The 16,591-nt window shown below is 51.9% G+C and overlaps 2 protein-coding genes across 2 annotated transcripts in view; one reads left to right on the top strand and one right to left on the bottom strand.

Annotated features, from left to right (window-relative positions):
- Positions 1–1,211: 1,211 nt before the first annotated feature.
- On the top strand, positions 1,212–2,030 carry GUITHDRAFT_62594 (hypothetical protein; the record flags this gene model as incomplete). The annotated part of the gene is made up of 1 exon (XM_005819235.1): positions 1,212–2,030. A coding segment is annotated over one exon (819 nt), but the record flags the coding sequence as incomplete, so codon positions are not given.
- Positions 2,031–2,829: 799 nt separating this feature from the next.
- GUITHDRAFT_121520 (hypothetical protein) overlaps positions 2,830–16,591 on the bottom strand; it is a gene marked incomplete at both ends in the record, with an annotated part of 33,778 nt that continues 20,016 nt past the window's right edge. The window contains 3 exons of the mRNA XM_005819234.1: positions 2,830–5,714; positions 5,765–7,397; positions 7,448–16,550. Coding sequence (XP_005819291.1) covers positions 2,830–5,714; positions 5,765–7,397; positions 7,448–16,550 — 13,621 coding nt within the window. The remainder of the gene's footprint in view (positions 5,715–5,764; positions 7,398–7,447; positions 16,551–16,591) is intronic.

Genomic DNA, 16,591 nt, shown 5'->3' with positions numbered 1-16,591 from the left:
GCTTATGCTTATTGCGAATACCCGATTTCGTGGACAGTAGCAATTGTTTCCAAAGAGTCATGGACGTCAGTCAAACAGGATGTCAGAGAGAGAAAGCATCAAGAAGACGAATGCTTGGAAATCTCTCCATCTGTTTCTCAGCGAGAAGAAAGGAAGCGCTTGGGCTTCTATAACTGCTTCATAAACTCTTGTGGAAGAATGATCACGCCAAATCATCGCTCCTCCATGTCGCCTTTCCATCGTTCCTTACAAAGCCGCAGTCTAATGTCCTCCTCCGAGCTTACGCCCTACCTTCGTCCTACTCCTCCTCCTGCTTCCCCTATGACGATGACAACGATGATGGTGGTTATGAAAGGGATGAGGCTGAGGAGAGAGGGTGGAGGAGGAGCAAGGTCAAATTGGGACGTTATGTGCGTGATACAAAAGACGAGGTACGGGGTACATGAGCAGCAAGTTGCTGGGAGTGGGAAACATCTTTGGTATACAACATCTTCGGATAAAACTTATTCGCTCAAAGGACTAGCTCGTCGTGATCCCGCGCACACAATCATACATCCTCGCAAGAAACTTGGTCTCGTCTTGCTTACCATTGATTCGATCTCGGAGATGTTTCATGATCCACTGTGCACAGCAAGTTGTAAATCATCTCTATCTATCAAAAGCACACAAATCACTTGTCTGCCCGCCATGGCCCACGTCTCTCTACGCTACCGGCTGGATACCACAAAGCAGCTGTCAGCTTGCAATCAGCTGGTGCTTTCATCATTTCGCTGCAAGACCTCTCTGCACTACAAGGCCTGTGCGAGTGTTGACTTTCGGTCCTGCCAGCTGAGGTGATAGGGAAAATATTCCTTTGACCCTCAGACCAGGCGATCGCTCGGGTTTAGTAGCTCCACGAGTGAGAGACTGAGAGGCCGAGTGTTCTTGTTTTGGCTTCAACGTTCTATTCCTATGCTCATAGAATGTAAGTTCATTGTGTTTCCAACAGTTGGTTGATAGTGGTCTTGTTTGTTTAGTGACTGGTTGACTCAGTGCGCCAAGTCTATAGGATGGTTCAACTACGACGAGGTATGTGATAGCTTTGAGTGGAACTTCGGAACCCCTTTACATCGGAGCTGACGGTTGCTGTCGATAGTATGGATGCAGGCATCGATGACATGGTGAACCTTTCTCTTTAGCTTGATCCATTCCCATCGTGCAACTTCGAGTCCTTCACGGGCCTGCAGCAGATCGGCTCAGGCTCCTTCAAGCTCGTCTACAGGGCTCGGTGGCAGCAGCCGCATGGCAGCAGCGCTGACGTGGCAATCCAGCGAATCCGAGGCAGCGGACCAACTGGGAGGAGAGAAGAGTTCGAGCAGGAGGTGACGATCTTCCACCAGCTGGGCCGTCACCCCAACCTCCTTCGCCTCCTCGCCACCAGCATCGAGCCGAGCTCCGGCGACTACTGCCTGGTGACTGAGTTCGCTTCCAAGGACTCTCTCGATGGGATCTTGTCCAACTACGCCGAGGCAGAGGAGACGATGAGTCTGCTGGTGCAGCTGCAGGTGGTCAGGCAGATCTGCGACGGGATGGTGCAGCTGTCGCTGCATGAGGTCGTGCATCGGGACCTGGCGGCGAGGAACGTGCTTGTGTTCAGCCTGGACCCGGAGGATCACCTGGCTGTCAGCGTCAAGATAGCCGACTACGGGCTGTCCATCATGGCCTCGCGCGGGTACGGGGAGAGTAGGGCCGGGAGCGTGAGCACGGCAGGCTCGACGGCTCGACCCGTGCGGTGGATGGCGCCGGAGAGCATCGAGAGGAGGCATTACTCGGAGAAGAGCGACGTGTGGGCGTTCGGGGTGACCATGTGGGAGGTCTGGACCTACGGCAAAGTCCCTTATGGGACTATCACTGAAGACCCTCAGGTGGGTTCGAAGGTGCTGGAAGGCGAGCGACTAGCGGCTCCTTCAGCATGTCCGCCTAAAGTTTATTTGATCATGCAAAAATGCTGGAAGGAGAAGAAGACCGAGCGACCAAGCTTCAGCCAGCTAGAGCAGCTGCTTCAGGAGCAGTACGACGAAGCCGTCGAAGATCGCGGGCAGCGATGCGTCGTCTGCATGGAGCGAAGAGCTGATTGGGCGCTGATCCCCTGCGGTCACAAGTGTCTGTGCGAGGACTGCAAGGAGGGAGCGACGTCGAGGCCATGCCCGATGTGTCGCTCGAGCGCGACGAGCATCTACAAGATCTACTAGTACGGAGATCAGCCAGCAGCAGCTACGAACTAGCTGAAATCTGATTGACTCTTTCTCTTTTAACCTGTTGGCTCGTCTCAGCTCTTCATGAGATGCGGTAACCATGTGCTGTACATACCTTCAGAGGTACTCTCAGCAAGAAAGAGAGAAAGAATGGCCGGGTGTAACAAGGAGAGAAGCTATCAGATGCAGATGAAACATACCATGTAGGAAGTGCCACCCCATCATCTGGGAGCGAGCGTGTTGCTCGTAGTAACGCACATCGATCTTGCCGAGGAGAGCGAGGTGACGGATCAGTGTGAGGAGGTGAAGGCATGTGTGGAAGAGGAGCTGAAGAAGATGGCGGAGGAAGACGAGGTTTATATCCTGCCGTTACATGTGATCAACGGAGGCGAGAGCTTCCGGGTGAACTGTCTTGAGGGTCAGGGGGTGAAGGAGCTGGTACGATGGATCTATTGAAAGCGAGGGGAAACGCGGGAAGTTACCGTCATGCTCGCTCGGACAAGAGACAGGGCGACGTTCGAGATGAATTGAATGTTTGGAAAAATGTCAACATGTTGAACACTTTACTATATTTTACTGCTGCGACTTATAGTTGTCATTGACTTGCAGGGCAGCTATCAGCAAACATTGCGACTACACACAACCTGCCGTCTCCGTGCACTTTCGAGAAGTTTGCGACGAGCGGGTTGGAGGAGATGAGAGGGATTCTTCGAGGGCTCATCAAGACGGTCTGATGTAGACTCCCTCCCAGTCTGCGCAGGTACGACAGGAGCTCCTCTCTTGACCCAAGGCTCCCAACAGCCAGCCTCACCCCCACCCGCAGCACGTTTGGCTCCAACAACCCCCTTGCTGTCCTCTTCACGCATTCTTGTCCCTCCCTGCACTCCCACATGGACCCTCGCTCTCCCGCTGACCCTGCCTTGATCCTCAGCGCTCCTCGCACTGATGACAAGCCTGGGTTGATGGCAAACAAGGCCTGCCAGCTGGTCCCATACAGTCTCGCCACGTCTTCCAGCGTCTCTCCCTCCATCGCCCAGTGCTCGCAGAAGAGAACCTGTACAGACAACCATCGCTCGTCGCTCTTCCTCCCGTCCACCCAGAGCTCCAGCACCAGCCTCTCCCTCCCCTCCACCATCGGCACCCACGTCAGGTTCAGCTCGGTCGAGTTGTTTGGGCCATGGCGCATAATCCCCGCGGTCAAAGGCTGGAAGGAAGGAGGAGAGGAGGGGAGGCGAGAGGCAGCAGTTGCTGTAGATCCCTCAGCGACGGCGAAGCGAAGGAGGAGCGAAAGGCTCTCACCGGCCCTCACGACCAGAACGTCCCCCCACTCAGGTGTGGGGGAGATAAACTTATTCTCTTGCAAGCGATACCCGATGGCGACAGTCGCGAGCGACGGGCAGACGCAAACAGCATTTTCTCTCCCCTCAATGACTGCGCCTGCATCGTCATACAGCTGGAGGATAGCGTCCAGTCTGCATCCCTCTTCCCAGCTCCCGCTCGCTACCTGCCACACCATGCACATCACTCCGCTCCTGCTAGAGTCCCGCTGGAGTTGGCTCGGGACGGAGAAGACGATGTCTACTCTGATCCCTGCGGTCAGCAGGCGGTTGGCGAGGGAACCATCAGGCCAGGAGGAGAGAGCGAGGCTGACAGCTTGAGAGAGGAGGAGAAACTCTGCAGTGTAGGAGGGAGCAGACACAAACAAGCTCACGACAACGTATCGAGCTGCCTCCTCCTGTACCGTAATGTCCGACAGCACTGCTGGAGCAAGAGCAAATGCGACGTGCTGGTTGGAAAGCGAGAGAACGAGAGGGCCAGCCAAGAGCGCGGCCACTTTGACGGGCTGTAGGAGCATGGACACCTGCGTCAGGTGAAGGGCCTGGTCGACCCCTGACGTGCGTGTCAACCGCAAACTCACCGAGGCGAGGGAGTCGATGAGTCGCATTTGACTTGACCACCACAGCCTGGCGATGGTCGACCCACCTGTGCGATCCAACTGAAGCGAAGAGACGCTCGCCGAGATCTGATCTACTAGCACCACCAGCTGCTCCAACTGCCTCCTGTCCACCTCCCTTTCTCCCAGCTGTTCTATCGTTGACAGGACACTCTGAATCAGCTCAACACATGACGACACGTTGCTCAAGTCAAGTTGTGCTGGGGGTTGAGTGAGCACAGTCAAGACCTGAAGTATTTGCAAAGTGGAATCTAGCGAGGGCTGCTGTGCCTGGTATATTTCAAGCATGACCGGGAAAAGCTGAGAAAAGAGCTGCTGTCCAAGAGCCGCGTTCTCACTCCCAAGGTTCGACTTTACCGCTAGCGCACCCGCCCACAGGATGTCAGCTCGCCCTGACTGTTGGACTCTAGCTTTGAGGGCGAGCACGTGCTCTAGAGTCACAGAGCTGAAGGGAACCTTTGTAGACGGCAAGTAGAATCGAGAGAAAGCTCCTGTTTCATCTTCCACATGCACAGAAAGGTTCAGTGCTCCGCTTGGAAGAATGACCTGCTGCTCGCTCTTCTTCACCCTCAAAGAGAAATAAATATTGTTTTCCACTGACAGCTCATACCAGTAGCTCAACCCGCCCACCAGCCCTCCCTCATACCCTTCGCATCGCAAGGCAGCGTTGAAGGGCTGCTGGACAGCAGAAAGAAAGCGAAGCCAGCAGCGACCGCTGTTAGGAGGAGGAACCACCGTCAGCTTGCACCAAGAGGTTGAACTTGTGAGAGGATCAGAGGCAAAGACGACGCTTGTTGCTGAGAACAAACCCAGGGAGGTTCCAGCTACGACGAGTTGGTTATTGCCTTGCACCTCGATGGAGCTTGTGCTCGAGTATGGGAAGGTACTGTTGAATGTCCAGGAAAGCTGCTCATTTGCAGTTGGGATTGTGCTGACTGCATGTACGACAAGGTCGGTGCCTCCCAGTACCTCCTCAAAGCAGTCCACCTCTCTGAAGCTCTGGAACATACTGATTGTCGTCATGCCTACCTCACCTGCTCCAACGACAATGTCTGTGGTAGCAGACGCAAAGTCAAAAGCTGAGAATGCGATGACATGGAATGAGTAGAGCCTTCCAGCCACCAACGTCCCTCCCTCCACCGTCAAGTTCAAGCTATCTCCAAGCATCAACATCTTGCCATCTGATTGCCTGCAGGTTTCTCCACCACTCCAGCACTGCCATCGGTATCGAACTGCTCCAAACAAGCTCGAGGTCGACACAAGAGCTTGTAAGACGACTTGCTCAGTTGGCGAGATCATGCGATTGCCCCCAAGCAGCTTCACAATCGTTCTAGTTCTGTTGGGGGGAAGGAATGCTTCTACTTGGATCGACGCTGAGGGGTCGACCATTGGAGTCAGTTTCAACTTCACTCTATTTGCACCTTCAGCTTGCAGCCGGTAGCCAGTCTGTCCACTGATCAACGACCAGACCTGCCCGGTCATTTGATACCACTCGTACTGCATGGCGGAGCTCTGAACAGGTATCCCTGCGCACAGAAGTCAACTAACAACATCAAGCTAGGGGTCGATGGCTCACCTAGGGAGACTTGAAGGCACGTAGAGTCTCTTGCGTCGGCTATAACTTGGAACGGCTGGGTTGCTGACTGATAACCAACTACTTGCAAGTCAACCATGGGGATTGGGAACCGTTTGCGAGATATTTGATGTTGGAAGTCGAGCACCTGCCCGTCTAAAAGTGTGACTCTTGACCTGACCAAGAAATCGTTGACGGATAACGGAAAGACATCTGGTGCAACCACGATGTTGAGAGACGTCTGGTCGACAAGAGCTCCAGGAATCTCCTGCAGCTCCCGTGTCAACAGCTTCCATTCCACCGCCATCGGTTCTCTCATGCTCTCCAGGTCTATGCCGAACTCCAAGTCATCGCAAGGGCCGACGAACGAGGGTCCATAAAGCCTTCCAAGCTTGTTGGGCCGAGAGCCAAAGAACAAGTCTCCTACTGTAAACTCCCGCTGAACAGGTAGATTCCGAGCGTGCTGGTTGACCGGAGACACAGCATGGTTGAGCGTACCAACGTAGCCCTGCTTGATTGCAGTTGTCCAGCCCAAAGCGACGACGATAAGAACGTCCGATGCGAAGAAACAAGAAGCCTGATACCCCAAGTCATTCACCGTGCTGTATGAGAACAGTTGACTGCAGCTGAAAAGACGCTTGTCCTGTACATAAGCAGTTCCTACAATTTCATATCCGAGGCTTCTCAAGTCAATCGCCTGGCTCATTGTCATGATTAACTTCCCTCCATCGGAGCTCAGCTGGGCTCGAAGCACCTGAAGGCTATGAACGTACATGTACTCGAAGGTGAGGGTGGTTGTGACTTCTTGACGGGTAGCGACCGAGACCTCGACCGTGCTGCTTCCGTCCATGTCAGGCGATGAAGGAGGAGCTATGAGCTCGAAGCTGGTGACTGCCCTGTCTATCATTATGTTCCCTATGAGAGCTGGCTCCTGCCCTCCGAAGATGACTTGAAGGTCGCTTACTTGTGTCGGGGTGACAAGCCCCAGCACACTCACCAGCACCTTGTTGCCTCCTTGCGAGGATCCCTCACTCCCGACGACTTGCACGACTTTCAGTCGATCAGATACCACGCGGAGTTTGCGCTCGGCCATCAAGTTGCCTCTGCGTATGACCAGGTCGTACTCCCCATTGAGCATCGGCGGCAGCAGAAACGCAACCTCACTGGCACTCGCGTCGTCATAAGTAGTGTTGTGAAGCTTGCCGTGGTAAGGACCCACCGCAAGCTCGAAGTGACTTGACCCGTTGAAGTCAGTAGAAGGGTCGGGAAAGTTTCGGAGCAGCAAAGTCAAGATGGTTTCAACTCCTTCTTTGACATGGTTTGGAGTGATCGATACAATCGTAGCAGCTTCCCAAACTTTTACGACAGTTGCTGCCCAAGTGACGCCTGGAAAGATGGTGAACCAATCGAGAGGGAACAGAGAGACGGAGAGCGAGGCAGCTCCAGCAGGAAGCACGGGTACAAGCACTGCGACTACTGTTCTGCGAGCGTTGGAGGAGATCAACCTGAGGCTGGAAACATTCGATGACCCGATTCCGATCTCCTGCGACGATGACACCTCGGGAAAGTTGAGCAAGAGGAGCTCGACCTGGCCGCCTCCATTCGCCGAGGCTGTTGGAGGCGTCAACATCCTCGTCTGCAAGAGCAGTCAGACAATCAACATGAACATATACGTGCATACTTCACCTCGGGGCCTGCGATGTACCGGAAACTTGTGGTAGCTGAAGACCCCAGCAGACTGTCTGACACTTTCATCGTTACTTGACCTGGTGACTTTGCTGCTGGGATTGTTACGTTGACCACCAGATCAAGCGCCGATTCCATATAAGAGTCTGGAAGAAGCGTTGCTTCTTTTTCGCCAACATACACCTTCATTTGATTGTAATTTGAAATGAAGAAGTTGTAGATCCTCATCTTCACTGTGCAACCTCCTGTCATACTGCATTCCTGCTGGTACAAGAAGACATCTGGAGTGTAAAACTGATGAAGATAGCTGGCGAAGCGCTGCGTGTTGTAGCTTTGAAAGATTGTCACGGTTGTGTTCATCGACTTCCACACAGACGGGGTGAGAAACTTGATGACTGTGCGACGAGGCGGGTCCCTGTCGCTTCTCGGCTCCTCGCTCCATGAGATGCTCTGGAGGGATCCGCTGAAAGGCCCAAAGGAGATCTGAACTTGACTCAAGAAGTCCTCGCCTGCCTCTGTCTCTGTGTGGAGCCGAGGAAATCCGTAGAAAGCGACCTCAATCAGGTCTCCCCCAGCTGAAGACGAGCTGGTTGCACTGATCGACTCGATCTGAGTCACGTTGCTCTGTGAATATTTCCATTCAATCCAGTCAATTGCCCCGCCAAGAACCTGGACCAGCGTGAATCGAACAGTACCAGGAGAGGACCGCGCGGGGATGGTGAAGGTCATGGAGCAGACTCGGTTGGCTGAAAGCCCTCGGCATGTCACGTTGTTCGCAAGGGATGACTGAGATTCAGAGCTGTTAGCGCTGCTGCTCAAGTTGGTCAAGACAAGTTGGAAATCCGATGAACTGAAACTTCGAATGCGAACGAAGACCTGCGACGGTCGATGCAGGGGCCCAATTGAAGGGAAATAGGAAAGAAGCTTTGAGTCCATTGCATCAATCGTCAATGTCACATTGAGTTTGTGAAGCTGACTTGTTCGAATAATGTCCACTGAAAGTAAATCGCCACTGCTGGGACAGTGCAAGGATTCAAAGGTGACTACAGTGGATGCCCAGTCTGAGACTACCACTCGCCCCTGAGTTGATGTGCCCTTGTGGCTGACAGCGATGACTTCTTCCGCTTGCAAGATAGGAGACCATCCCTCGTAGGATAGAGTCAAGTTGAATATGGTGCCCTGTACACACCGCTGAGGTGAGAAGGAGGCAAGGGCAGGAGGCAAGGCGACAGGTCGATAGAGGAAGGCGAACTCAAGGTTTGAAACCCCAGGGTTGAGAAAGTTGACATTGACTGTACAGAGACCGTCTGTCTCCGGTACGGGAGTGATCACACCAATCCGAAGGAGCTTACCCCCTGGGTCTGCCATCATCTCAAGCACCCTCGCGGACTTGGAGCCGAAGACAATCAAGACATCACTCATTGGCTCAGAAAGGTTCGAGATCTGAAGCTCGACTCGAGTACCTCCCGTTGAAGGCCCTTCAGTCATGCTGACCCAGCTGAGCACAGGGGCTTGTCTTGCTCGGAGATTGAAGCACTTGGCAGCATTACATGATCGAGGCGCAAACACCTGTAAAGAGGTCAGCTGAAGTAGAATGATGACTTGATCAATATCTTGACTTACCGGCACCAACAGGGAACTTTGCGCGCAGAACCAAGTGTAGTCGCAAACTTGCTGCAACGAATAAAGGAAACTGACCTCTGCTTGACTTGCGTCAGTGCTTGAGATTCGAATAGGAATGGGACCCGACGCCATCAAAGGTGGGAGGTAGAAAGCGATGGTTGTGATCAAGCTCGAGCTGGACACTTCCTGCACCTTCGCGTTGGCGTCTGCAGCTCCAACCAAGATTGACTTCATGTCGTTGACTTTGAAGCCTCCAAGTTGTGCTATGACAAGCGAGCCGTTACGAGGTCCACTCTTCCGATTCAGCTCGAGGAGCGTTGGAGTGCCGATATCGTAGAAAGAAACCTCAACGAAGATGTCATGGCCGCCTGCTCGGATTCTGATCACAGAGCCTGATGAGGTTGCGGAATAAACTTGCAATACTACACGAACCACCGCACTGACATTGTACAATTGAGGTCGGACAATGTCGAATGATTCGACGCTGGCCTTGATATTAGATGTGACATATAGAGCTGGAGAAACAGGTCCTGATATGTCCCTGTAGTTGTTGTCGAAGCTCATGCTGGGGAAGACAGGATAGTTCCGCACAATCACCTCGAGCCTCGACGGCAGACGTCTGGGCACATGAGGAGGCCAGACGGAGACAACTGTGGGAATGTTGCCTCTTTCAATCCCCACCTGAAACCCGACTGAGAACTCTCGATTCAGAGTCGACAGGACGATTCCACTCAAGACATCTAGTCCGTCAAACTGATTCCCGATGGGCTTTACTGCGATGATGAGCAGTGAAGGATGAGCGAAGACAAGGTCAAACTCTGAATCTTGCAACCATCTTGACTCCAACGCAACCTGAAGTTCAAGCTTGCTTCTGACTTCGGGAATACCCGTCACTGAAAGCTGAAATTCAACTGTCCCTTCAGTGTTGAACACTTGTTGACCCCACGCTTGCAATCGAGGAGGTTGATAGAGGTAATTGAAAGTAATTGAGGAGCCTGACACGATGTCTATAATCTTCACCGGAGCTTCACAGGCCTGCTGACACTTGGTTGGAGGTACCACAAAAGAAAACTCCGTCTCGAAAGTACTTCCAGATCTCAAGAAGAATGGGCTGGCTGGCTTTCCCCCCACAGAAATAAAAGCTTGCTTGATGGATGTCAGAGGAAAGTTCTGGGCAAGGATTCTCACAGCATTTGCGCCAAGAGCGGGCCCGGAAGATGGCTCGGCAAGCACGAGGTGAGGCCCACCTGCGACTGAAAGACGAAAGTTGGAAGTCTGCGGGTTCTCGGAGGCTTTCAGCAAGAACACGTTGACAGGCCATGAGCCCACGGGCAAACTTTCTTGCAGGGAGCAGCTGAGCCAGGCCGAGTCCAGGTGGAATAGGGACAGATCGAGAGCAACGCAAGGAACACCGGCGATGTCAACGTCAAAGTCAGAGACGGTGGCGTTAAGAGGAACTCGCTGAAGCCGCAGATTGAGCGTTGGCTCATGGCCCGATTGCACCCGCGGAGGAAACACTCGGTCCACATGAAATGAATTGGTTTGTTCAATGTTGAGGTAGCCAACAGCAGTCAGCCTTGGACGGTCAGAGCTCGGGCAGACGCTGTAGAAGCTTACATGATGTTGGCCTGTTGGCATGGGAGGAACAAGAGCGGTCAAAGTGACGCTGTTGACAGACTTTGCCAAAGCCCGTTGCACGTCTGTGACTTCCATCACTCTCTGCCCCATGGAAGCTGTAAAAGTACAACCAGAGACCAGAGACGTTGAATCGAGGACATCAAAGCTTGCCTGCAGGTACCAGTTACCTGCCGCTGAGCCTCTGCTGGGGTTCAAGTCAGCTGTACTGACTGTGTTTGAGTCTATCACAGTGAGGATGTGGCTGAACTCGCTGTCTTTGCCCAGCAACCTCATCAGTACAGGTCCCTTCATGAGAGCAGGGGTAACAAAGGTGACTACGGTCTCAGCCCTCGAGATCTGAACCGATTGAAACTGAAGAGAAATGTCTTCAAGGCTGACAGCTGAGACAGCCGACGGGTCCACGTCCTCAAGGAGCAGAGAAACCAAGTCCCCTCCAAGCGCTGAGATGTTCTGAGGGAAGACCGAAAGAAGCTTCGGAGATGGCGGGTAGACTCTGACTTCGGTTTCTACTTTACAGCGTGGAGGGAGTCCGTTGATACTTATACGCAAAGATACGTTTGCGGGGGCTTGCAACGATTGTTTCGGGGAATCAAACTGCAAGATACATGTTGTTCCCACCTGCTCAAACTTTGTGACTGGAATGGAGGCAAGACCGACATTGACAATGAAGTCAAGACTGCTGCTGAATAGACGTAATGTTTGCAGCTTAACAGTCACTTTAGTACCTCCATCCATGGACATCTGCGACGGTGACACTGCAGATATGCTGGCACATTGGGAATCGAAGATGTCAATGAGAGAAGTTAAAGTTTCATTCATCACAATCTGCAGCTCTGCAGTTCCAGACAGCAAAACGTCAGAGACATCAGGCAGTACAACTTGCATTGTCATTGAGTTTAGTCCGATGATCAAAGATCCTGAGGAGATTGAAACGGGGAGAGTTTGGCTGCCGACCAGCACATAGACTAGAATTGATGCTTCGGTATGGGAACCGACCACGTTCTCCATCTCCACCTCCAGCAATCCTCCAGTGCTAGGTACTGAGGTGGGAACTATCCGTCGAATCCTTGGATTCTGTACTTGACCTTCGATTGTAATCGGCAGCACAAGTTCGACCAACTGATGAAGAGTACTTCTCAGCACTAGAACAGCCTCTCTTGCTTCTCCAGTGTACACGTTATCCGCAGAAATCAAGGGCGTGTCCGTCTGATTCAAATGCGACACTTTGATGGCTTGACCGTCCAGATACATCTCAAGGTGGTCAAGAGACAATGCCGGAGCTCTGCTCACTTTGATTGTGAGGGCAACAACCTGGTTCTGGAAAATCCGGCGAGGACTCACTATCTCCATCGCTGATCTCACGTCTGATGACAAGTCAGCGAGGAAGCTGCTAACGTAAGTTCCCGCCATCCACAGGCTCAAGTTCCTTAAGCCAAACAAGCCCAAGGCAGAGGGGGTCTGGACCAGGAAATCACAAAAAGAAGGATTCCACGATACTCGAAGGATTGACAGCAGCCTACTGGACTCGAATCGAATCTCAACAATTTCATCTGTCAAGATTCGTGGTAGGTTCTCAACTCTGACTATCATCTCTCCGCTGGTAGACGAGAGTCTCTTGACCTGCATCATACGGACAGGTCGCTGAGGTGATTTCGCTAGGTCGGGAAGGTAGAAGAAGCACGAGTCCTTGTCCGAACGAACAAGACCGATGCCTTCCATGGCTAAGAGTGGGTACTTCAAGCTAACGGCTGTGAAGCTGTCTGCTTGCTGGATACCTTCTATAGACGCCTCATACCCACAAACTGTTTCCGTCAAACCCCCGCACAAGGCATCGTTGAAGCACGATAGAGCACATGCTTGACAGACATTGTCTACTGCACACCAACCATGATTGAATCCTCCCACCGCATATGTTTCGCAGTCTCCGAGCCTGTCCGAGCAAGAATCCATCGAGATACCGAGTCTGACCGTCAAGTTAGATAGGGACGAAAGGCTTTTGGGAACAGGTCGATCGCAGTTCAAGCAGGATGGAAGGCTCAAGCGAAGAGAGAGGTTGGACCCTGGAACAGCAAAAGCTGGAGCAGACGACACCTCGCATTTCTGTCCTGGTAGCCACACGAAAGCTTCTTTGTTTTTGAGCCTCTCACCACTGGACAAAACGATTTCGATTGCGTACACTCCATGAGGCACGAATTCAGTCATAGAAGACAAGATGGAGATCACATTCAATCTGAAGCGAATGGTATTCAGCCCAAGCATGATCAATTCAGCTTTCATCCCACTGAGAGCAAAAGTTTGGGAATGGTTGTTGGAAATGTTTATATGCATGATTGAAGTCCTAGAAATCTTCTTGTAAGTAGTTGCTACTTCGAACAACAGAACATCTTGACTGTCTTGATGCAAGATTGCAGGGTCACCGTAAAGTGAAAGGGAATGGTTGATAGCAACACCATTGACAGGATACGCCAGAAATGAAGACAATCGCACGGGATCAACCACAAGGTCAATGTAACCGATTGTAACGACTGAGGCCTGCAAGTCAACGACCCGCAGAAGCTTCAACTGGGAGTCAACCGCATTCATCGCGGGTATTTTACAACGGATTGACGTCCTCAGCGGAATCGAAAGGTTAACGTTGCAATCAAGAAGTTCGGATTCCAAGTAAACATTCAACGTCTCATGATGTTCACTTGCCAGTCCCAGGGTGACATTGGATTCCTCCCCTGCATACATGAAAGCAGGTCCAAGACTAAGCAGACTGTGCCCTGTGCCAGGAGCGACAGAGAGAGCGCAAGTGAGGTTCAAGGATGACATGTGAAGTTCAATCTGTATGACTGTCGATGAACATGCAGCTGTGGGAAGTCTGAACTGAAGGAAATGAATTCTTCCTTCAAGGGTATCTGCTGTTTGTGGAGAAAGTAGGTAGGGAACAAAGGTCGATACATTCCTATCAATAATTGCTAATTGAATGCTCGTCACATCCTGCAATCTTGCTAAACCAAGTGTTATGTTTTGACCACATCTAGCGCCTTGCCACGTTTTCAAAGTTTGATTGTATGTGATTCCATTGCCCAGCACTGATTGGATCTTTGGAGCCTCGCAGATCTCTCTAGGCACAGCAAATATCAACTTGCTCTGACCGTTGTAAAACAATTCAACGAGACCTTCTCCTCCCGACTGAGTCTGTCTCTCTCCCAACGTGATGCTTAGGATTGAGAAGATTGGTTTGTTATCCTCAAGGTTTGAGCTCTGCCTCACCACCGCATTGACCGTCGCGGCTGTGCCATCGAATGTCAGTCCATACTTGCTCCTATCGCTCCCAAGCTCGAAGGCGAAATGTCGGAGAACGATTTTCATTTCACTGTTGCCATGGCATGGGATAAGCTTGGGGATGGTATCCAAGAGTACTGGCATCAAGCGATCAGAAATGTTGACTATGTTGCTTGGTTGGCTGAAGCCGTTGTCGGCTAATGCAATGACTCTGAAGTAATTCATGACTCCGCTTGTCAGCCCTGTCTTGGTGAAGCGGAACAAGGAAGACAGCTTGTCCAGCATGGGCGTGAATTCAACAAGAGGAGCTTGGAAGTCATAAGTCAAAGACGTTTGAACCTCGAAACTCAATCTGCTGTTTGCGATCCTACTGGACTCCATCGACCAGGTCAGGTTGACAGCTAGGCCAATTGAGGAGCTTGACCACAAGAAAGCTTTCAGGTTGAGTGGGGGCAGCGAGGGTCCGATAAAGGAATCAAACAGAGAGTCGGATGGTGGGCCATTTCCTGCTAGATTCTTTGCAACTACTCGAAATTCGTACAGGCTGTTGGGCTCTAATAGATTGGTTGACAACCGGTAGACTTCTCTTAGTGGCAACACCTCATAGCTGGTGTTGTTCACTTGAAGCACGTACGACACCAGAGGGTAAGTGTTGTCTCCCGTGCCTGTGTCAAGTGGCCACTTCCAAGAGAAGATGTAGTAACCCTGCTGCAAGACATAACTGAACCCAAGAGGTTGTGAAGGCAGATCCGCTGCACGACATGTCCTGTATTGAGAGAAAGCACCAGCACCAACAAGGTTGTGCGCTCTTACCCGGAAGAAGTACACCTGCCCGGCTTCAAACTTGAGAGAGATATTTGCACTCGTTAGCTTGAACTCCCGAGAGAGCAGGGACATGTCAGAATCTACGACTACCTCGGAATAATCCTCGAAGCTTCTAGAAGCTGAGACTTGCACGGCGTACTGGGTGAGCGGGTACGCGGCGTCAGGACCAACGCCTGTATCCGCCGGGCGAGTCCAATGGAGGGAGATGGTGAGAGGGCCTGAAACAACGGCCGTTGTGATGTGAGGAGCCGACGGGACGCCCACACAGACCTGAGACACTGCGAGTGACCACGTTCCTCTCCCAGCTGCGCTGACAGCAGCAGCTCGGATGTAGTAGAGGATGCCAGGCACGAGGCCTTGACCTTCAAACGAAAGTTGGGGAGATGAAAACTGTTTGAGGCCATTCCCGGTAAAGTCTGGCGAGGGACAGAACTGAAGATCATAGGAGATGATCTCAAGCGATGTGTCCCCGTAGCCCGTGTCCAAAGGAAGAAGCAGGTTGACTAGAATAGCATTCGGGTTGACGTTGCTTGTGCTGTTGATGAAGGGAGCAGATGGAGGTGCCGCAGCCTTTCTGCTCAGAGCATTTGAGGGTAAGCTGGACCCGACAACGTTGTCAGAGAACGCACGGAAGAAATAATTGACTGCTTTCTGTAACCCGCGAACAAGCACCCAACTCTGTGCAGCCTCCTGCTTGACATGATCACGACCCGCGAAGATCATCAGAGGGGCGAAGTTGCTGTTGACAGACACCTGGATCACGACCCAAGACAGAGAAACATTCGGACAAGTGCTTTCATAACCGACTCCTATATCGTTGGGTGTAGTCCAGGAGACATTCACTGACAGCGCTCCACTCACAAGAGCCGATTGTAGTTGCGGAGGAGCTGGCAAGTCAATCGCGCAGAAGGTCAGAAAAGTAACATCAGAGTACCCAGCCTTGTTCTTGCAGCGAGCGTAGAGGTAGTAATGTTTTCCTTTGACTAGATGCTGTCGGTCCAAGGTCGTATTCCTCGGATCGAGGGCTGTGAAAGTGAAGTTCTGCGCAGAAGAAGCGTTGTTCAAGGTTCCATCGGGATAGAATGCTACCGGGACGGGAGATAAGAAAAATTCAATCTCAAAGTCTGTGAATCCTGCTGGAGTTTCTGCTAGCCCAAAGCCGACGTCGCTTGGAAACTCCCAAGAGACACAAACTGACATGGGACCTGGAAGGTTGGATGCTTCGAATCGAACGACAGGTCCTGGTTTCTTGAGCATGTACACAAGCTTGTCAATCTTTTCGCTAAATCCCAGCAGGTTCGCAGCCTGTACTTGAACGCAGTATTGGTCACCAGTCACGAAGTTTCTATCAGTTACAGTGCGACTAAAAGTGTTTGAATCAACAAACGCCTCATACGCCGGAACTGAAAGCTGATTGACTGAATTGCAGTCTGAATGGTAGAGCACAACATAATATTTGTCGATTATCCTTTTGCTCGGATCTGATCGTCTTTCGTCGGGCCTGATTTCACCATCACTTAACGGAGCAGTCCAGGAAATCTCCAGAGTCTTTGCATCCCCGTTAGCAACAACCAAACGTGAAGGAGGCGCTGGCGGCTCTATTCCCCTCACGTCGACTGTTGTCGATTTTTGACCGAGACCGTAAAAGTTGTAAGATTGAATGGAGACGATGGTCTTGTCGCCAAACATATCGTATGATGGTCCAGCCGATGCCCAGGTCAAGTTGATTTCAGTGTGCATATTACACCTGAAAACAAAGTCAAGGTTTTCAAATAAAGGGAAACAATC

This window comes from Guillardia theta, assembly GCF_000315625.1.
Source record: "Guillardia theta CCMP2712 unplaced genomic scaffold GUITHscaffold_236, whole genome shotgun sequence".
In the NCBI taxonomy this organism is placed as follows: domain Eukaryota; class Cryptophyceae; order Pyrenomonadales; family Geminigeraceae; genus Guillardia; species Guillardia theta.
The sequence above is the reverse complement of the archived record's forward strand: the minus strand, read 5'-3'. Positions and strand labels throughout refer to the sequence as shown.